This window comes from Pelodiscus sinensis, chromosome 1 (genome assembly GCF_049634645.1).
Source record: "Pelodiscus sinensis isolate JC-2024 chromosome 1, ASM4963464v1, whole genome shotgun sequence".
In the NCBI taxonomy this organism is placed as follows: domain Eukaryota; kingdom Metazoa; phylum Chordata; order Testudines; family Trionychidae; genus Pelodiscus; species Pelodiscus sinensis.
Window position 1 is genome coordinate 333,116,957 of NC_134711.1, and position 22,179 is coordinate 333,139,135.

Here is a 22,179-nt window from a genome sequence, read left to right on the forward strand (position 1 = left end):
TGGCGAAGAGTGAATCCGCTTTTCCGAATTTTTTTTTCTTGTATCCCAGAAAAGAGGTCCAGTGTGGATGTTGTCTTTGAGTGCTCAGTCAGGGTATGTCTACACTACCCTTCTAGTTCGCACTAGGAGGGTAATGTAGGCATACCGCACTTGCAAATGAAGCCCGGGATTTGAATTTCCTGGGCTTCATTTGCATAAGCGGGGAGCCGCCATTTTTAAAACCCCGCTTGTTCGAGCCCCGTGCAGCGGGGCGCGAACTAGGTAGTTCGGACTAGGATTCCTATTCCGAACTACTGGCACACCTCGTGAATAGGAATCCTAGTCCGAACTACCTAGTTCGAGCCCCGTGTAGCCGCGCTGCACGGGGCTCGAACAAGCGGGGTTTTAAAAATGGCGGCTCCCTGCGTATGCAAATGAAGCCAGGGAAATTCAAATCCTGGGCTTCATTTGCAAGTGCGGTATGCCTACATTACCCTCCTAGTGCGAACTAGGAGGGTAGTGTAGACATACCCTCAGTGATTCTGGGAAGAAGACCCAGCAACATGCCACCATCCAACTCTGCCTTGAACTGGATCTCAAAGTCTGAGCACCAGAAAGAAAGTTTTATTTCCCTTAGGGTGGGTCTACAATGCATGGCTAATTCGGGATACTGGAGGCATCCCAAAATATTTACCCAACATCTTAAATAACTGCCCATTATTTTATTTTTTTTTGAATTAATGGGTGTGCTATTTTAGCATTTCTTTATGCCTTATTCCTCGAGGATAAAAAGATGTCTTGGAATAGTGCGTTCTTTCGAAATTTGGCAATGTGTAGATGCACCAAATTTCAACATCCCCTATTTCAAAATAAAATCAAACTAAGATATGCAATTTGTGTAGCAGAAATTGCATATCTTACTTCGAGTTTAGGGTGCCGTGTAGACACATTCTTAATGAGTAAAGAGCTGCAGGATCCTGTCCCGGATCTGTTTGGTCCTTAAACCATAAATGATGGGATTCAGTACAGGGGGTAGTAGGAGATACACATTGGCAATGAGAATGTGGAAATGCAGGGGCACATTGTGGCCAAAGCGGTGCGTAAGGAAGGAGAAGAGACCTGGGATGTAAAAGATTGAGATGGCACAGAGGTGGGATCCGCAGGTCCCAAAGGTCTTGAGCCGGGCAGCCTTTGTGGGGAGCTTGAAGATGGCCCTGAGGATCTGGGTATAGGACACTGCAATAAAAAACACATCCACACCAGTCATGAGAAGAGCCACAAAGAGGCCGTAGTAACTACTGATGCGGATGTCAGCACAGGCCAGCTTCACCACGGCGATGTGCTCACAGTAGGAGTGAGGGAGGATGTTGGTTCTGCAATATGGCCACTGCCTCGCTAGCAAAGGATAGGGCAGGACGAGAATGCTACCACGCAGCAACACGACCAGCCCAATCTTGGCCACAACGAGGTTTGTCAGGACGGCGGAATGTCGCAGGGGATAGCAAATGGCCACGTAGCGATCCAACGCCATGGCCACGAATGTCCCGGATTCCATCATTGAGAAGCAGTGAATGAAGTACAGCTGTGTCAGGCAGGAAGTGAACTCGATCTCCCTGGAATTGAACCAGAAGATGCTCAACATTTTGGGCACAATGGAGGTAGACATGACCACATCGATGACAGCCAGCATGCAGAGGAAATAGTACATGGGCTCATGGAGGCTCGGCTCCTTCTTCACAATACACAGGATTGTGACGTTCCCTAAGAGGGCTATAGTGTACATAGCACACAAGGGGATGGAGATCCAGACATGGGCCATCTCCAGGCCAGGAATGCCCAGCAGGAGGAAAATGGAGGGGTTGTTGAATTCGGTTGAGTTTGAATCTGACATGGAATTATGGAAAGGGTGTCCAACTCTGAGGCAGAGCGATGACTCCTGCACGTACTGTGTGTTACCCCGTCTTCCTTTATGTGGCCATGATCTCAGGAGATGGTCACTGTAGAAAAGCCAGGATGGAGAGACAATGTTAATTACGGAAAATGCAGAGAATCATAGGTTTGGAAGGAACCTCGAGAGGTCATCAAGTCCACTCTCCTGTGCTCATGGCAGGACCAAGGACCATCTAGACTATTCCTCACAGGAGTTTGCCCAACAAGCCCTTGAAAATCTCCAGCGATGGAGATTTCACAACTTCTCCAGACAATTTATTCCAGTGCCTAACCACCCTGATGGTTGGAAGTTTTGTGTAATATTCAACTGAACCCTCCCTAACTACTATTTAATCACATTGTTTCTTAGCATAGCCTCGGAAGTTACGGAGAATAATCTTTTTCTTGTAACAATATATAAGGGTATGTCTACACTACAAAGTTAATTCGAACTAACAGACGTTAGTTCAAATTAACTTTGATAGGCGCTAAACTTGCAAACCGCTAGTTTCAACTTAATTCGAACTAGGTAATCCTCATTCTACGAGGACTAACGCCTAGTTGGAATTAAGTAGTTCGAATTAAGGGGTGTGTAGCCACTTAATTCGAATTAGTGGGAGGCTAGCCCTCCCCAGCTTGCCCTGGTGGCCACTCTGGGCACCACCAGGGAAACTCTTCTATCCCCCTCCTGGCCCCAGAGCCCTTAAAGGGGCACAGGCTGGCTACGGTGCCCATGCCAGGTGCAAGCCTGCCAGCACCCAGCCAGCAGACCCTGCACCTGACACGGCACGAGCCAGCCACCCGCTACCACCCAAACCTCCGCCTCTTCCCAGGACAAGGCTGGCGGCTCCCAGGAGCCTGCCCGGGTCTGCAAAAGGCGGGCGCCCGCCTGGTCTAGTGCAGAAATCGTGGACCTCATCCACGACCGCCGCACTAGGCACAGGAAAGTGGCCGTCTACGGCAGGAGAGCTGCCATCCTGGCCACCCAGGAGCAGGTGTGCATGAAAATCAAGGTGGTCCACTGAGACCCCCGACCCTGAGCCCTGAGCTTAGAATGGCCGTACTGGGTCAGACCAAAGGTCCATCTAGCCCAGTAGCCTGTCTGCCGACAGCGGCCAACACTAGGTACCCTGGAGGGGATGGACCGAAGACAATGACAAAGCCATTTGTCTCGTGCCATCTGTCTCCAGCCTTCCACAAACAGAGGCCAGGGACACCATTTCTACCCCCTGGCTAACACCACTCCATGGACCCTACCTCCATGAATTTATCTAACTTCTCTTTAATCTCTGTTATAGTTCTAACCTTCACAGACTCCTGCGGCAAGGAGTTCCACAGGTTGAATATTTGCTTTGTGAAGAAGAACTTTCTGTAATTAATTTGAAGCCTGCTACCTAGTCATTTCATTTGGTATCCTCTAGTCCTTCTATTATGGGAACTAATGAAGAACTTTTCTTTATGCACCCTCTCCACACCACTTATGCTTTTATAGACCTCTATCATATCCCCCCTCAGTCTCCTCTTTTCTAAGCTGAAAAGTCCCAGTCTCCTTTAGCCTCTCTTCATATGGGACCTGTTCCAAACCCCTGATCATTTTAGTTTCCCTCCCCTCTCCCACCTCCTTTTCCCAGTCTCCCTGAGTTTTGTTCAATAAAGAGAGTTTATTTTTTTGAACACACGTGTCCTTTATTTTGTACATCAGGAAGGGGGGCTAGGGAGGGGTAAGTGGAAGTAGGTGAGGGAGGAATGGGGTACGAGCTACCGATGGGGAGGACTGGGGTAGCTCTGCGGGCTCCTTTGGGCGGAAACTCTCCTGCAGCCCCCCAATTGATCCTCCCAGATGGCAGCCTGCGGCAAGTGCAGCCGGGCTGATGGCCGAGTGCTGTGATGTGCCGAGTGTGGGCATTCAGGGCACTCCAAAACAGGACTGCTTTGCTGTCCCTCATCGAGTTAGACAAGCGAGCGGGGAACCTCTGAGAACTGTCTGTCCGGGGTGGGGGTCGGGTCCCTTTAAGCACAGCCCTCGGCTAGCCTGAGACAGCAGCTCCACACTCTAAGTCCTAGCCTGATGCCCTGCCGGCACTGCTTCCGGCCAGCCTTAACCTCGGTTCAGGGTCCACTCAATGAGGACATGCTAGTTCAAATTAGCAAAATGCTAATTTGAACTAGTTTTTAGGTCTAGATGCACTAGTTCCAATTAGCTTAGTTCGAATTAACTAATTCGAATTAAGTTAGTTCGAATTAATGCTGTAGTGTAGACATACCCAAAGATACTTAAAAACTTACATCGTGTCCCTTCTCATTCTCCTCTTTTCCACACTAACCAAAACAGATTGTTTCAATCTTCCCTTATAGGTCATGTTTTCTACACCGTTAATCATTTTTCATTGTTCTTTTCTTTACTTTCTCCCATGTGTCCAGGTGTGGCGCCCAGGACTGGACACAATCCTCTAGCTGAAGCCTGATCCGTGCAGAGAGGAGTAGAAGAAGGACTTAGGATGTCTTGCTCACAACTTTCCAGTGAATCTATCCTGGAATGATGTGTCATTCTTTTGTAACAGTGTCACTCTGTTCACTCATAGGAAGTTTGGGGGCCACAATGACCCCCGGATCCCTTCCTGCAGTCCTCCTCCCTAGACAGTCGCTTCCCATTTTGTACGTGTGTAATAGATCTTTTCCCTCCTATTTGGAGTACCTGGGAGTTTGCTTATTAAATCCTGTTTCCCCAGACCATTTCTCCTTTTCTCCAGATCATTTTGAACTATGAACCTAGCTTCCAAAGCACTTGCAACCCCTCCCAGCTTGGAATGAGCTTCACATTTTATAAGCGTGCTCGCTATGCCTTGTCTAAATCATAGACGAACACACTGGATATAATTAACTCCCAAACTGTGCCCCATGGAACTCATTTGTCATGTCCTTCCAACATGACTGTCAACCATTGATAACCACTCTCAGGAAGAGCTGTCCAATCCGTTGTGTTGCCACCTAATAGTAGCTCCATCAAAGTTGTATTTTTTCCGTGTTTATTAATGAGAAGGTCATGGAAGACTGTCACAAAATCCTCACCTATCTCCTCGGTCAGCTTGAGTGTTCTGGGGTAAAGTCCTGGCATTTGAAGACACCTGTCTTTTTTCTGTATTACTTCGGAACATGTACCTGAAATACTTTATTTTGCTTTCTTCTCCCCTGTCATCATACATATCGTAGCCCAATATCTGTGACTCTGTAACACTGTAGTGCTACATGTTACCTCTCAGAGGTGCTGTTGCCTCCCACAGTGGCACTCGTCTGACTTCTGTACCACTCAGCCAGGCCACCAGGTGCAGAAGTCAACTGAGCACCATGGCAGGAAGGGAAGATGGGGTGGGGCGGTGACGTACATGGCTAGGCTCCGCCTCCTGGCCATGAACAGACCTGGCCGGGGGGAGGACAGGGGAATGAGGGGGAGGCAGATTTCAAAGTTCCCAGCCGGTTGCCATTTTAGAAATTGACTACCCCGAAGTAACTGCCCCCGTCTACATGCGGTATTGAAATGGGATTCCAATTTAAAGCCCCTAATTCGAATTAGCTGGTAAACCTCATTAAGGAGGAATATCAGCTAATTCGAGTTAGGGCTTTAAATCGAAATCCCGTTTCACTGCCACGTGTAGATGCAAGCAGTTACTTCGGGCTAGTCAATTTCTAAAATGGCAACTGGCCGGGAACATGCAAATCAAGCGCGGGATATTTAAATCCCGGGCTTGATTTGCAATTCTGGTCACCCTAATTAGCCTCCCTAGATCGATCTAGGGGGCTAGTGTTGACATACACTCAATTCCATATTGAATTCTCCAAGAGACAAAGGACAAAGGAGTTCACCCATAGGACATTTATCTCTGTCAAATGTTGTGACCATTAAGTGACTCTAACTATCCTTAAGTGATAGAGGTGTTTAGGTTCCTTGGAGCTACAACCAACTGTTATGAGTAATATATAACGAGATCCGGTAGAAAGCAAACTCCCTGAAGATAACAACACAAACAATCACATCAACAGAGAAAGCCTTCTGTGAAATATAGCAGGTATATTATGCAAGCTATTAAGAAACCTTGTGGATGGCAAATATTAACCGTATGGGCTACAGGCCTTTATATTTACTCTGCGCCAGAAACGATGTAATTGCATTGAACTTTGAGACTTATACCACGGGTGAAGGAAATTTGTACAGATGTCTTTTTCATATTTGGCCTGTGGAACTCCTTGTCACTGACATCATTGCGCAGAAGAGCGTACCTGAATGGCATTGAAAGATGGGTTGGCTTGAACAGCAGGCCCTGGTGGCACCCTACTTGGCGTAGACTGTTTGACACCTTCAAAAAGAAGACCGGCTTTTTGTAAATTTGTCAGCCTTTAAGCATTTGACTGAAATGACCTGTGGTGGCTGATTGCTTCTGGATGAATTGTTTCTTCAAAAGTGTCAGGCAGGACAGTTCAATCCCTCTCTCAAATGAAGAAAGGAGACAGGGCATCGTGTCCAGGCAGAAAAACTCGTATTCCAGGGAGCAGTCTTAGTACCTCCAGCAGGTAAGTGCCAGGTAACAGCCTCTTCCTGCCGCTAACAACTAGACACGGGATGCAAGAGAAGGCAGCAGTGTCTGTACATTAACACACAGCTGGCGCCTCAGCTATTTTCTCAGTTCTTATTCTAAGAGACGTTTTGCCTCTGTGGGGCCTGGGCAAAGCACTGGCAATAGCCTCAGATAATAAAAAGTTATTTATTAGTTCCCTAAATAGAAGAACTAGAGGACACCGAATGAAATTAATGGGTAGCAGATTTAAAACTAATAAAAGAAAGTTCTTCTTCACACAGCGTGTAGTCAACCTGTGGAACTCCTTGCCAGAGGAGGCTGTGAAGGCTAGGACTATAATAGAGTTTAAAGAGAAGCTGGATAAATTCATGGAGGTTAGGTCCATAAAAGGCTATTAGCCAGGGGATAAAATGGTGTCCTTGGCCTCTGTTTGTCAGAGGCTGAAGAGGGATGGCAGGAGACAAATCGCTTGATCATTGTCTTCGGTCCACCCTCTCTGGGGAACCTGGTTCTGGCCACTGTCATGAGACAGGATACTGGGCTAGATGGACCTTTGGTCTGACCCAATACGGCCGTTCTTATGTTCTTATGTTCTTATGAATTGCTCTTTGCATTCTGCATCTTAGGGGGAGAAATCAACAAGTCTGGAGAGACGGAGGGATTTGTGTTATTTAGTCTGCAGAAGCCAAGAGTGAGGGGGGATTTGAGAGCAGCCTTCAACTTCCTGAAGGGAAGTTCCAAAGAGGATGGAGAGAGGTTGGTCTCAGTGGTGGCAGGTGGCAGAACGAGGAACAATAGTCTCAAGCTGCAGTGGGGGAGGTCTAGGTTGGATATTCAGAAAAAAATTATATCACTAGACAGATGGGGAAGCACTGGGATGGGTTGCCTTGGCAAATGGTGGAATCTCCATCCCTAGATGTTTTTAAGGCTTGGCTGGGATGGTTTACTTGAGGCTGCTCCTTCTTTGAGCAGGGAATTGGACTAGAAGACCTCCTAAGTTCTCTTACCACACTAAACAGCTATGGTTCTGTGATCTACCAACACTTTTCATTCTGAAGGATCCAACGTGATAAGGAAAACAGGGGTCTCTGGTTTGGAGGTCATCAGCCCCTATAGATGGGGGTTTGCAGAAGAGAGGGACTTTTGGCCATGGACCCTGGAGCCAACTCATCCCATTTGGTCAGGGCCATGGGATGTGAAATGGCTGTGCAGAGCACAAAGGACCAAGGACTTATTGTCTACCCCATGGTGCCCAGGTGGCCCTGGAATTATCGAGAAAAGGGTACCTGTGAATTCAGAGTCAAAAGTGTCTTCAATGAGACTTCTCCGGTAGTCGTATTGTGTGTCTCTCTCCCACCAGCATCCCACGCCGAGAGCCGACACAGGGCTGTGCACTGTTTATAACACCACTCTGTGGGGCTCGCTCAGCCTCTAGAGAGCAGGGCATATGAATGTAAGCAGGCAGGAGACAAGTCAGCCTGCACTTTTGTGCTATTTATCCATCTTTTGCTGTAAACAGCAATTAAGGGACCTTCCCAAAGGGAAATGAGAACACTTGGCCATAGTGTTAAGTCAGGGAGGAATTCCCTGCTCATTATATTTGTGTAACTGTAGTTGATTAGGAAACCAAGTAGGGATAATCCTGTGATCTCCATGGTGTGTTCTCCCTTGCAAATGCCCAGTAGGAATGGGAAGAAAGAAAGAAAGAAAGAAAGAAAGAAAGAAAGAAAGAAAGAAAGAAAGAAAGAAAGAAAGAAAGAAAGAAAGAAAGAAAGAAAGAAAGAAAGAAAGAAAGAAAGAAAGAAAGAAAGAAAGAAAGAAAGAAAGAAGCTGGAATATATTCACTGTTAGGATGGGTGATCAGACATTTCCAATTTCAGAATATCCAAAAGATCCTCCAAAAATGAAAAGCGGGATTGAAGGAAAAATGATGGAACCTCCAGGAACCTTTTCTTATATCCTTGGCCATGTGGCGGAACTCCCATTGTTCTCTTTAGAGAAAAAATACAGCTACAAGATTGAGTTTGCTACATGAGCAAGTCCCCTGTCCATGCATGACTTAGAACTTTTCCGGTAGCAGTCAACGCTCCCATGGTGGGCTGAACGTTCACAGAGGAGCTCATCAGATGTGGATTGGCACCACCTAAGATGCATCATCAGTCCACTATAGAAAATCATAACATTCCCTTTGACACCCAACAGGACATGCTCCATATAAGATTTGTTGCAGTTTTATAACAGTGATAGCAACAATGATAAAAATGGCCCTATTCAGTCACACAGCATCCCCCATCTTCTCTCCCCATGATGGGGTGACAGTTGCTAGTCACCTAAAGAAGGGGCATTGGCCAGATTCTAGCCGCACAAGCAGCCGGGACCCTCCAGCTCCTGGAGAATGGGAAGAGCCAATAAAAACCAGCATTCCTGCAGGGATCCTGCTCTTTGTGTAAAGAAAGGAGCAACAAGCTCTTTAAAAGAGGGAGGTGGATCTCCATGAATTGGGCTGGTTCTCCAAGTGCTGACAGCCAGCTCTGTTGGCTTTGGACAACCCTACATTGGGTTGAACTGAAGCATCTTGCAGAAAGGCCTCCAGGGATAGACCCCAAAGGTACTTAGGCAAATACTGAAGTTAGGAATCACTGCCTGTCTGGGATGCTGTCTCTTGTGCTGCCTAACCTGGAAGAAGCCCAATGTTCCCCCAGTAGCTTACACAAAGAGCCACGAGAGCCAATGCTGCTCCACAGCTAACGAGCTGCTCTAAGTCTCTGCTCAGGTCTCAGTTCTGGGGGGTTTTCAGTTGAGGTGCCCCCACCCCACTCATTAACTCAGCAGCTCCCATTTGCTAGGGATTCTCAGATTACCAGCACCCTCTAGATGGGACCTTCCACGTTGGGACTGTGTGTGTGTGTCCATGAGCATCCATGTGTGTGCACCCTAGCATAGTGCGTTGGTTTAGATTCCTCCTGTAGAACACTCTCAGACCACGGCCCATGGATAGAACCTTCCTGCTCAGAAATGTGTGCGCGTCTCTGCATTCCTCTACCTTCCTGTGCAGAGGTCAGGGTGTTTGTGTGTCCAGGTGTCTGTGTATGGTTACTGACTTTACCTAGAGTGGGAGAGGCACACATTCAAATCCCTGTTCTACTGAGGGTTTATTTGTTTAAGATAGAATAGTCCCAGCCAGACACACCACTCCTGTGGGAGACCTGTGTGTATGCCCTATGCCCATTCTCCCAATCAGGTAAAGCAGAGAGTTTGGATCTGGTTCTCCCACGTCCCTCTTGGAACTGTCAGGAGAATACGCTGCCCTGTGCAAGGCACCTCACTCCAGGAGAGGGCTCACAGCTGGCAATTGTAAGTGGAAAGAGGCACCTCTCTCCAGCCCATCAGCCAGTACCCTAGAGGTCCCAATCCATGGGAGTTAGCGGTTTATTGAAAATATTCAGGATTTGGAGCCTAGAGAAGCTAAGGAGCTGGAGAGATTCAAGACGGAGTAGAATGGTCCCATCTGTGGCCTGACGGCCTCTGTGTTGTTCCAGAGAATGAAAGTTTCAGGAAAAGAGAACATCAAATGAGAGTAGTTGGGTCCCTCCTTCCAGATGATGTCATGATACCCTCTCGTACCGAGGATACGTACAGGGGATCTGCTCATTACAAACATGAATAGCTCAGTTTGCAATGGCTGGGAGAACTGTAGGGTGACTTGCCTGCAGGGTGGGAGGGCTGCAGTTCTCTTGAGACATCTAGACAGACGTACGTGTAGTGCGGGGGAGGAGCCGGAGGTCATGGCCCATGTCGCTACAAAGGCAAGTTCCTGCAGAGGTGAGCAACTTAAGGGTGCTGCCAGTGAAACATGAAGAAAACATTTCTAAGGACGAGGGGATCAATTTCCATGAGTGGGACAAAGGTGTCCGTGACAGGCCAGGGCAGCTGCTCTCAGCAAATGAAAGCCACAGCCCAAAGTAGGAAAAGGGCTGATGGGAGCACGGCAGAGGGGCTCTTGTGAGACTGATACCCCGTACCTCTCTGTATCCATAGTGAAAGAACAGAATCTGGACATTGTATGTGAAGAAAGCGGAAGTTTATTACACACAGCGCTGGGTGGAGTGTCAGTGAACACTGCCACACAATAGCTTACAACTCATTATATAAGATGCTCAATGGGCAGATCAAAGTGAAAGGGGGAGGAGTAAGATCCTGTACCCCTGGATAGGTGCTAATAAGAGGAAGGGTATGTCTACACTACCATCCTAGTTCGAACTAGGGTGGTTAATGTAGCCAATCGAAGTTGCAAATGAAGCCCGGGATTTAAATTTCCCGGGCTTCATTTGCATCCTGCCAGGCACTGCCATTTTTAAATGTCCACTAGTGCGGACTCCGTGCCCGCGGCTACACGCGACATGGACTAGGTAGTTCGGACTAGGCTTCCTATTCCGAACTACCGTTACTCCTCGTTTCACTAGCGGACATTTAAAAATGGCGGCACCCAGCAAGATGCAAATGAAGCCCAGGAAATTCAAATCCCGGGCTTCATTTGCAACTCCGGTTGCCTACATTAACCACCCTAGTTCGAACTAGGGCGGTAGTGTAGACATACCCTAATAGTATAAAGTTACATAGTGTTTCCATTTAAACAAAGCAGAGATCAGCTTCAAGAAGATATCTGTCCAGGACGTGGTCTATCTGGGGATTGAAGTAGAGACATTAAGAGTACTTGAAAATGGCTGTTGTCCTTACACCACACTGAATGTGTCTTGTCCTGTCTCCCATCCTGGGTGATGGTTTTCCTTCGATGGGCTAGACTGGTGGGGAGGGAGAATCCCCTCGTGTGTTGTGTTTATGTGCCAGTCCCAGACTATTTAGTTTGGGGTTCTTAACAGAATATCATAGCCTGCCTCAGTAATTTTCATCCTACAATAGACACCAGCGATGTGATAAAGAACAGAGAAGGTGGGAGTCCAATCCGCACACTGTGGTCTCTCACAACACCCTGCATTATCGTTTTCTGCTCCCCAACTTCAACAACACACAGGGCCCTGCTACAACATTGGACTTTTCTTTAGACCAAGGCTCATAGGCAGCACAGAGCAGCATGTCCTGAGCAGACCAAAATCGTTGGACAAATAAAATCATGAGTGGTGTGGAGAGGGCTGATAAAGAAAAGTTATTTATTAGTTCCCATAATAGAAGAACTAGAGGACACCAAATGAAATTAATGGGGAGCAGGTTTAAAACTAATAAAAGAAAGTTCTTCTTCACACAGTGTGTAGTCAACCTGTGGAACTCCTTGCCAGAGGAGGCGGTGAAGGCTAGGACTATAATAGAGTTTAAAGAGAAGCTGGATAAATTCATGGAGGTTAGGTCCATAAAAGGCTATTAGCCAGGGGATAAAATGGTGTCCTTGGCCTCTGTTTGTCAGAGGCTGAAGAGGGATGGCAGGAGACAAATTGCTTGATCATTGTCTTCAGTCCACCCTCTCTGGGGCACCTGGTGCTGGCCACTGTCGGTAGACAGGATACTGGGCTAGATGGACCTTTGGTCTGACCCAGTACGGTCGTTCTTATGTTCAAATCCGAACCCATATGAAAGGGGACAGACCTCTCCCATTGGCCTGGAGTTAAGCAGGGACAGGGAAATAGAACACAGGGGTAACGCTAAGACACCAGATGGAGAACATCCCCGAGATCTATCGGGGGGCACTGCCCTCTAGCCTTGGAGATGGCATTGCGATTGGTTGTGCTTTCATTCATATTGTCGTGGATTCTAAAGAGAACGGGATGAGATACTAAATGTAGAATGTGTTTTTACCAATTCCTTATTTTTATGGCCCATGCTGTTGCATTAGGACAGTAATATGGGGCCCGGATGTGCTGGCTGCAGAATTTTATCCAGTGGGGTGTGAAGGGACTCTGGGGACAGGCCAAACCAGAGGGGCCAGAGAAGCATCCAGGGAGCTGGAGGCAGAGCAGCAGCAGGACTGTGGCTGTGGTTTGTCGGTGTCTCAAGCAGGCTGTATGGATACCCTGTAACCATAGGGCAGGGTGACGTGTTCTCCTTTTCCTTTTCCTGTTTTTCCTTCACTTTCGTCTTCCTCTTTCTTCCAGTGAATTTGCTTTGCCCTGCATGGGAGGGGCAGTGGGGAAGAGGGATCCAGAGTCGCGATGCCCTTGTCCTAATTGACCAGGATCAGGGTTGAGTCCCACAGGAACCCTGGGCCCAGCCTGGTTGGGGGAATGTGGACCCTGCCATGCAAAACACAGGAAGGGGAGCCCTTAAGGCCATCCAGGCTGCTGGGTAAATGGAGGGGGAGTGAGGTCTCTGACCCTTTGGAGAGCCAGATCCATCAGGCTCCCGTATGCCCAAGGAAAGCTCTCCACCGTGCGACTGCCTGCCCCCTGGGCCTGACTGAGGCTTTGTCCGTCCCATGCCCCCACGAGCCTCACGGGTGGGAGAGAGCTCTCCTGCTGTCCTAATATCACACCGCCAACCCGCCTCTCCTGCTTCCATTGCTCAGCCCGCACAGGCCCTTTGCTTGTCCTGGGGGTGGGTTTTCCACACCCTAACAGGCAACATTTTGTTGACAAAAGGGAGGTGCAGACAAAATCTGCACTGCATGCTGGGAAAGCCAGCCACAGCCTCCAGTCCTGCACAGTTTAAGACAGCAATTTTCTAACCATCTCCCTCACCAAACCCAGCTGCTTCCAGGCTCAAACTTCTTTCTCACGAAACCCAGCCTCAAAGCTCAGTCAGAATCTCTGCTCGGAGTTGGCTGCATTACCAGAGAGTCCCTTTTGGCAGGGCCCTCTGGCTGGCTGGCTGCCTCCAGCCCTCATGTGGCTCCATTTCAGCGCCACAGGGGATCCTTCGGGACAAAACATGTTAAGAGAGGCACAATACAAGGGAAATTCAGAGTCTGTGACCCAGACTTTCCTTAGGCCCTACTGAGGGAAAACTCCCCTTGGAGCAAGAACTGAGGAAAAGGACCTCATAAGCCAACTGTGGAATAATTCACAGAGCCTGGCACCTCCTCCTCTTGCATGTGAGGCCCCTAGGTGCTGTTACTCCCCATCTATGTGTTCTGATGTATGGAGGCGGTAGGGATCCTCACTGAACAGTTATCACTTAAAACAAAAATGGGCAAGACGTCTTGTTTCCTACTTGTCGATTGTTTGGCTGAAATGTTATGGAGGAATCTGTCAACAAGCAGGTCAGCCAGAGACAGAGACGAGGGAATGGAAAATTGCAGTCTAAATATTTAAAGTGTGGCAAACCTATAAGCAATTGTAAACGAGTGTCCTTACAAAGGCGTGAGGCGGCCTTCAGTAAATTCTGTTCCTCCAGCAACCCCTCAACGACCAATCCATTTGTTAATCTCATTCCCCTTAGCTCTTTGCTCTTATTATATCTGTGGCAAGGAGTTTCACCGGCCAATGAGGGATTAGGCCAACAATTGTCTTTTCACCGTGTTATTTTTTTTCTGACCTTCCACCTAACGGAAGAACGTTCCCTTGTTGGCGTGTGGTGAGACACAGGAAATATAAAAACCGGATTCTATTTTCTTTATTGATTGATTCATGGGATTGAAGGGGAAAAGGAGACATTAGACCATCCAGTCAGACCCCCTTCAGAACACTCACCATTGATTTTAGCCAGGTACCCCTGTAAAAATGAGCTGCGTGATTGGACACAGCGCTTCAGCCGAGGCCTACCCAGTGTGACTCTGAGCAGTGGTGTCCCCAGCTGTGACCTGCATGGCTGGCAGCTATAAATTCAACCCAAACTGCATTTTCTTTTTCTGGCCATCAGCTAAAAATCCACGCTGCCCCGCCCCTCGAGAGGTGCAGCTGTACTGGCTACCCCCTGGACAGGCAACACGAAGTTAATGGAAGAATCCTTTAACCCACTTAGCCATCATCCCGGGGGGGTGGGGTGAGTCTACCCACACTGAGGGGAGCCCTGCAGTCAGTGTGGGTTGTATTTCCACTGAAGGGCTAAAGCCGAGCCGCTGCACCTCACACGTCTAGTCGAGGCCTCAGGCAGACACATCCTGTCTCGGTTTGAAGAGATGGGGAGCTGAAGCATCCCCCTTTGGTTGTGTGTCCCAGTGGCTACTCACCTTCAGGGCTAAACCTTCGGCCCTTATTTCCCTCAGGAATGTGTCCGACTTCAGCTTTCAGTCCACAGCCCTCACTCAGGTATTCTCTGTGCATCACAGAGCCCGTGAGGGCCCCTGGGTCTCTCCCATTGAAATTCTCGGCTTGGTCACCAGTTAAGTCTCTCTCAGCCTGCCATTGTCTTCCACCTCTGATCGGTTTTGTGGCTCTTTTATGCAGCCACCCCAATATTTCCATATCCTTTGTGAAATGTGGCACCCGGGCCTGGATGCTGGACTTCGTCCGTTCCTCCAGTGCCATGTGCAGAGGTAAAAGGATTTGGGGAGCAGGGCTCATGCCAAGGCAATGTTTTCATAGAGTAAAATTCATCATTATTGTCCCAAAACCAGGGCGGCAGGTCCCACCTCAAACGAGGGCTCTTTACGAGGCCAGCCCAGGATCCTGAGGTGAACACTCTGCCAATATCCTCCAGAGCAGGCGCAACCTCTCCCAGCTTGGTATCATCTGCAAACTTAATAAGCGTAGTTTCTATACCAATATCTAAATTGTTGATGAAGATATTGAACAGAGCCAGTCCCAAAGCAGACCCCTGCAGAACCCCACTAGTTATACCTTTCCAGCAGGATTGGAACCATTAATAACTGCTCTCTGAGTACGGTTATCCAGCCAGTTATACACCCACCTTATAGTAGCCCAATCTAAGTTGTATTGGCCTAGTTGATTGATAAGAATATCATGCGAGACCGTATCAAATGCCTTACTAAAGTCTATGTATACCACAACCACTGCTTCTCCCTTATCCACAAGACTCATTATCCTATCAAAGAAAGCTATCAGATTGGTTTGACATGAATTGTTCTTTACAAATCCATGCTGGCTGTTCCCTATCACCTTACCACCTGCAAGTGTTTGCAGCTGATTTCCGTAATTACCTGCTCCATTATTTTCCCTGGCACAGATGTTAAACTAACTGGTCTGTAGTTTCCTGGGTTGTTCTTATTTCCCTTTTTATAGATGGGCACTAGATGATTTTGTTAGTTTTTTTGTTAGATTTTGCTAGACACTAGATTTGCCCTTTTCCAGTCTTCTTGTCTCCCCTGATTTTCCAAAGATGATAGCTAGAGGCTCAGCATTGGAAGCCAGCTCCTGGACCCATGTCAGATTCTAACACAACCAACTTCACCAACCCCTCCACCTTCATCCTGCTGGGCATCCCTGGCCTGGAGGCGGCCCATGTCTGGATCTCCATCCCCTTCTGTATCATGTACATTGCAGCCCTCTTGGGGAACCTCACCATCCTTTACATTGTAAAGAGGGAGCTGAGCCTCCATGAGCCCATGTACTATTTCTTCTGCATTCTGCTTCTCACTGACCTGCTCCTGTCCTCGACCATTATTCCCAAAACATTGAGCATCTTCTGGTTCAATTCTAGACAGATTGATTTTGGTGCTTGCTTCACCCAGCTGTACCTTATTCACTGCTTTTTAGTGATAGAGTCTGGGACCTTTGTGGCCATGACTTTAGATGGCTACATGGCCATCTGCGATCCCCTGAGACATTCCACTATCCTCACAAATTCCACTGTTGCCAAGATCTGTCTGGCCGTGGTGCTGCGCGGCTTCATGATCATACTTCCCATTCCCATCATGGGGAGTCTGTGGCCACACTGCAGAACCAACATCATCCCCCACTCGTACTGCAAGCAATTTTCTGTGGTGTCCCTGGCCTGTGCCGACATCCGCCCCAGTAGTTACTACAGCGTCTGTGTGACATTCATTGTGCCCAGTGTGGATGGGGTTTTAATAGTCGTGTCCTACACCCAGATCCTCAGGGCCATCTTCCAACTGCCCACAAAGGATGCTCGGATTAAGGCATTTGGGACCTGTGGGTCTCATCTCTGCCCCCTCTCAGCATTGTACATCCCGGACCTCTTTGTCTCCCTCATTTAGAGGGTTGGTTCTTCTGTGCCCCTGCCTGTGCTCATCCTCATGGCCAATGTGTGCCTCCTGGTGCCCCCTACGCCACACCCCATCATCTATGGGGTGAGGACAAAGCAAATCTGGGACAGGCTGCTGGGGTTAGTTACTCAGAAAAGGGCCTAATAATCACTCCCAGTGCTCAGACTCTCTGTGGTTCCTCTGATCAACTGTATATCCAAACTCATTAAGGATGCATCTACACAGCACCCTAAACTCAAAATAAGAGATGCAATTTCCGCTATGCAAACTGGGTATCTTATTCAGAATCAATTTCAAAATAGCTTATTTTGAAATTTGGCACATCTACACAGCACCAATTTTCGAAATTCGGCGCTATTTCGAGCCATCCCTCATCCTCTATGCAATGAGGTTTATTGATATGGCAAAATAGTGCACCCATTATTTTGAAAAATATTTCAATATAACGGGTGGCTTGTGTACTATGGGGCAGGAATGTAGATGTACCCTAAAGAATGAAATTGGGTTTATTTGACAAGCCCTGGGGTCCAAAATCCATGCTGTTGACTGGCATTAATATTTCTAGATTTTTAAAATGAATCTTATGCCAGCATTTCCACTGTTTAAAATCTTTTTTAACTTCCTTTTTTTCCCCCTGTGAATGCATTTTTGGTGCTTCATTGTGTCGTTTCCATTCCAGTTGTGAACTACGCTTCATCTGGAACACTTGAGTTCGTGACTCTACTGTTCCACTGTGACTGGAAACTATTTCAATGCCTCACTTGATAACAGAACCTCCTACTGCTTCTTCCCAAACACAAAACAAAATGTTTTCTTGAATTCATCTACAGGCCGTCCTCTCTATAAGTCTAAGATATGTTCCAGAAAACGTGGACTTATAGCAATATGACTTAAAGAGGGAATTTTTTTCCCATGGCTGACTTCCATTTGCGCAAATTGGGTTTGGGATTTTTTTCTTGCGTAACTTAAGAGAAGGGAATAAGAGGACTTATAACACATCCGTTTCTAAATTTCTTTTTTTTACCTCCAGGAAATGGCCCAAAAAGTCTCCAGAATTTCTTTTGTTCTTAACATACTAAATTGTTTTCCTAGGCCTGGCAGGAATGGATTTTCCCCAATGCCTTTAACTCCACTTACCAGTTTTCAAAACTCCTGATCATACTACTTATTGTCTCTTCTCCTATTTCTTATACATCCCTCCCACGTCTGCCAATGGCTTTCTTCATTTTACCACAGATTTAAAGCCAATGTTCTCCATGTTCTTGTCTGTGGAAATGTGGCTTTTAGGCAGCTCGTAAATTTTTCTTTTAGAACTCCTGAATTTCAATCTCATTTTTCTGTGTAACTTTCTCCTCCCCATAAGTTTAGCTAAGAATTGCCCCAGCTTTGGGGAATCAGCCCCTTTGAATAATTAAGAGTTTATATAGACATGACTGGATGCAAATTGTTCCCAGATTGGCAATTAGGCTGTGTCTACATTGGCACCCCTTTCCGGAAAAGGGATGCTAATGAGACACTTCGGAATTGCAAATCTGCGGGGGATTTAAATATCCCCTGCGGCATTTGCATTTACATGGCTGCCGCTTTTTTACGGCTTGGGGTTATGCCGGAGAAAAGCGCCAGTCTAGACGTGATTTTCCAGAAAATAAGCCCTTTTCCGGAAGATCCTTTATTACTCCCTTGAAAGTAGGAATAAGAGATCCTCCGGAAAAGGGCTTTATTCTGGAGGATCGCGCCAGTCTAGACGCTCTTTTCCGGCTTTTCCCCAAGCTGGGAAAAAAGCGGCGGCCATGTTTATTTAAATCCCGCGGGGGATATTTAAATCCCCCGCGGATTTCCCTATTCTGACTTGCCTGCTTTGCATGCCTCTTCCGGAGAAGGGGCCAGTCTAGACCTAGCCACAGAGAATAAGTTAAAAATTACTAAGACAAGCTAGACACCAGAGGTTTATGAACTGCATTTCAGCATACTCGAGGAGCTGAATGAGGAACTATGGAAAGACACAAGTACTCTTGTCCAGTGCCAGTCTATTGTGGGACCAGTACGATACAACGTGTCATGAATGATGGAAAAAGGGGTGAACAGTGAGGTGGCAAAACTGGCAGATGACCAAAAATTACTCAGATATTTAAGTCTGACACCAACTGTGAAGAGTTAGGTTACGTCTAGATTGCAGGCTTTTTGCGCAAGAAGCTTTTGTCGAAAGACATGTTCTGAAAAAACTTATTGTGCAAGAGTGCGTCCACACTGCAAAAGTGCATAAAAAAATGATGGGCTTTTGTGGAAAAGAAAGTCCAGACTGCATGGATGCTCTCTCAAAAGTAAACAGTGATTGGTATGCACAGAACGGCCACCAGGGCACCTGTGCTTTTTCCTCTTTCCTCTTTTTCCGCCCAAAAAAAACCCTCTTCCCCATCCACACACGCCTTTTTGCAAAAGAACCATCCCTAATTCTACATACAAAACAAGAGGGTATAAATTAAGTGTTATCACTGAAAGAGATCTTGAATCATTGGGGATAATTCTATTAAAACACGTGCCTGATGTGCAATTTAAAAAAAAATACTTTACGGAATGTGGAGATACATGAGTATAAACAAAAAGACTGAAAGCATAATATTGCTTCAGTATAAACCATTGGAACACCCATATCATGAATACCAAAGACAGATTTTGGCACTCCCTCTCAACAAAGTTACATTGGATTTGGACAAGGGACAGAGAAGTGCAACATAAATGATTAGGAGTATGGACCACCCATCGTTCGAGGAGAGATTTCACAGGCTGGGACTTCTCAGCTTTGAAAAGAGATGACTGAGAGGGACAAAAAAGTCTCTAAATCATGAGTGGCATGGAAAAAATGAATAAGGAAATGCTATTTACTCCTTCCCATTACAGAAGCACTAGAGGTCACCTAATGACATGAAGAGGCAGCAGATTGAAGGAAAAAAACTAAAATACTTTGCAATGAATCTGCGGAAGTCATTGCAAAGGCCAAACCTATAGCATGATTCTTGTACAGGACAGGAACATTCAGGGAGGATTGGTTTATAGGTGCCTATTAGCCAGTGTTACCAGGGTTCAAAAACCTTTCTCTGTACATCCCTTATCTCCGTTTTCTGGAGTCTGGGACTGGATATTAGGGAACAGATCACTCAGAGGGTTCATCTACACTTTACCATAACTCAAAAAAAGATACGCAATTTGAGCTATGCGTATATTCTTTCAATGCTATTTCAAAATAGTTTATTTTGTCTTTTGGCGCTGTCTGCAGAGCACTAAATTTTCAAATCAAGTGCATCCCTTACTCCTTGTAGAATAAGATTTACAGAGACGTCAGAATAGCGAGCTCGAAATAACAGGCTTGTTGTAAGGATCGGGGATAGCTATTTTGGCATACGCCAGTATCCCGAAATAGTGCTTCAGTGTAGACGTAGCCAGAATGTCCCAGTTCTGTTCATTCTATCTCAAGAACCTGGGATAATGTTTTCATTAGGACTTAGTATATTTATTGTAATTTCAATATTCTTTCTATGATATAGGATCACGTCTCCTGTCAGCTAACAGCTAAGTTAAAGAGTTCAAGTTTCTAAATAGCTACAGAAATCATGATTAATGTGACCCTCCCTCTCCACATAAGAATCTGAAGTTCAGACCCTTTCACTAGGTATGGGGGAGATGGCGATGGTCCAGCAAGTAATGGGGGCTGAGGAGAAGAGTGAGGGAAAAGGGTAGTGATTTGTTGGAAGAGACATAGCGGGGCTGGGCCTAAGTGGAAAGGTGAGGCATCCAAGTTTTACTTACTAGCAATTAGAAAGGTGCCATCACAAGGGGTGAGTCTCCACTGCACCCTAAACTCAAAATAAGATATGCAATTTGCACTATGCAAATTCCGTATCTTATTTCGACTCTATTTCGAAATAGCTTATTTTGAAATTTAGTGCATCTACACAGAACCACATTTCAAAATAATGCACTATTTCCAACCATCCCTTAACCCTCTTGGAACAAGGGTTACAGGGAGGCTGATATAGCATGTCCGTTATCTCAAAAATTATTTCAAAATAACATGTGGCTTGTTAAGATGCAGGTTGTCTACAGCACATTAAGCCCATGAACAGCTTTAATATCTCTTTGAGTGTCCAGAAAGTGACTCAGGAATGAGGGCAACAACCATGTCAGCAGCCAGGTCTGTATGGAGCTTAGTCTGAGAGTCTGGGTACCAGGAGAAAATGTTAGGTCCATTTGTGATGAATGAGTTGGAGCAACCTGTCCTGGATCTGTTTGGTCCTCACCCCATAGATGATGGGGTTCAGCATGGAGGGCACCAGGAGGTACACATTGGCAATGAGAATCCGGAAATGCTGGGCCACATTTTGGTCAAACCGTTGTCTGAGGAAGGAGAAGAGAGCTGGGATGTAAAAAGCTAAGATGGCAAAGAGGTGGGAGCCGCAGGTCCCAAAAGTCTTAAGTTGGGCGTCCTTTGTGGGGAGTTTGAAAACGGCCCTGAGGATCTGGACATAGGACACAGATATAAAAAACACATCCAGACCACTCACAAAAAAAGCCACAAAGAGGCCGTAGTAACTAGCGATACGGATGTCACCACAGGCCAGCTTCATCACTACAATGTACTCGCAATGCGTGTGGGGGATGATATTAGTTGTGCAATAGGGCCATCGTTTGAGTAGGAAGGAGGCAGGCAATATGAGCATGATGCCACGCAGCAACACAGCCAGGCCAATCTTGGCCACCACTGGGTTTGTCAGGATGGCGGAATGTCTCAGGGGATGGCAGATGGCTACATAGCGATCCAAAGCCATGGCCACGAAAATCCCAGACTCGAGTGCTAAGAAGCAGTGAATGAAAAACATTTGTGTGCTGCAGGCATTGAAATCGATCTCCTTAGAACTGAACCAGAAGATGCTCAGTGTTTTAGGCAGGGTGGAGGTGGACAGGACCAGGTCACTGATGGACAGCATGCAGAGAAAATAGTACATGGGTTCATGGAGGCTTGGCTCCCGCTTGACAATGAACAGGATGGTGAAATTCCCCAACATGGATATGGCGTAGGTGCTGCAGAAGGGGATAGAGATCCAGGCATAGGCTGTCTCCAGGCCAGGAATGCCGAGCAGGATGAAGGTGGAGGGGTCAGGGAAGTCAGTTGTGTTGGAACCAGACATGGAGTAGGGGAGGTGGCATTCAATTCAGAGGCAGAACCAATTCCCCTGCACGGACTGTATGTTCCCCTGGCGTCTTGTAACTGCAGTCTTTAAGGCGATGGTCACAGTGCAGATGCCTGGATGGAGAGACGATGTTAAGATGAGGAGTCTGGATATGAAGACAAACTGAAAAGTCTGGGACTGGTTGTAGTTAAGAGACAGACAAGGTAGCATCATACGGAACAGACTGAAACTGGTTACATTCCAATTGACTGTGAACACCTCCCAACCAATAATATCTACGGACAATAAATGCTTCAAAGGAGCTAATTCTTCACAGGCGAGGCAAATTCACAGCAAGGCTGATGAGACTGAACAATTTAGTAAGGGAAATGAGAATAAGAATTGGGAGTCTTTTGAGAAGTGTCTATTAGCTAGCTAATATCATGCAAAGCACAGGACATGA

At 46.8% G+C, this 22,179-nt stretch overlaps 3 protein-coding genes across 3 annotated transcripts; 1 reads left to right on the top strand and 2 right to left on the bottom strand.

Annotated features, from left to right (window-relative positions):
- Positions 1-931: 931 nt before the first annotated feature.
- On the bottom strand, positions 932-1,870 carry LOC102454983 (olfactory receptor 52P1-like). Its single transcript, XM_006125924.2, has one exon. The coding sequence runs from the start codon at positions 1,868-1,870 to the stop codon at positions 932-934; it is 939 nt and encodes a 312-aa protein (XP_006125986.2).
- Positions 1,871-15,855: 13,985 nt separating this feature from the next.
- On the top strand, positions 15,856-16,542 carry LOC142831051 (olfactory receptor 52M1-like). The gene has a single exon (XM_075940016.1). The coding sequence runs from the start codon at positions 15,856-15,858 to the stop codon at positions 16,540-16,542; it is 687 nt and encodes a 228-aa protein (XP_075796131.1).
- A 4,244-nt stretch (positions 16,543-20,786) lies between these two features.
- On the bottom strand, positions 20,787-21,734 carry LOC102451099 (olfactory receptor 52R1-like). The gene has a single exon (XM_025182944.2). The coding sequence runs from the start codon at positions 21,732-21,734 to the stop codon at positions 20,787-20,789; it is 948 nt and encodes a 315-aa protein (XP_025038729.2).
- Positions 21,735-22,179: the final 445 nt, after the last annotated feature.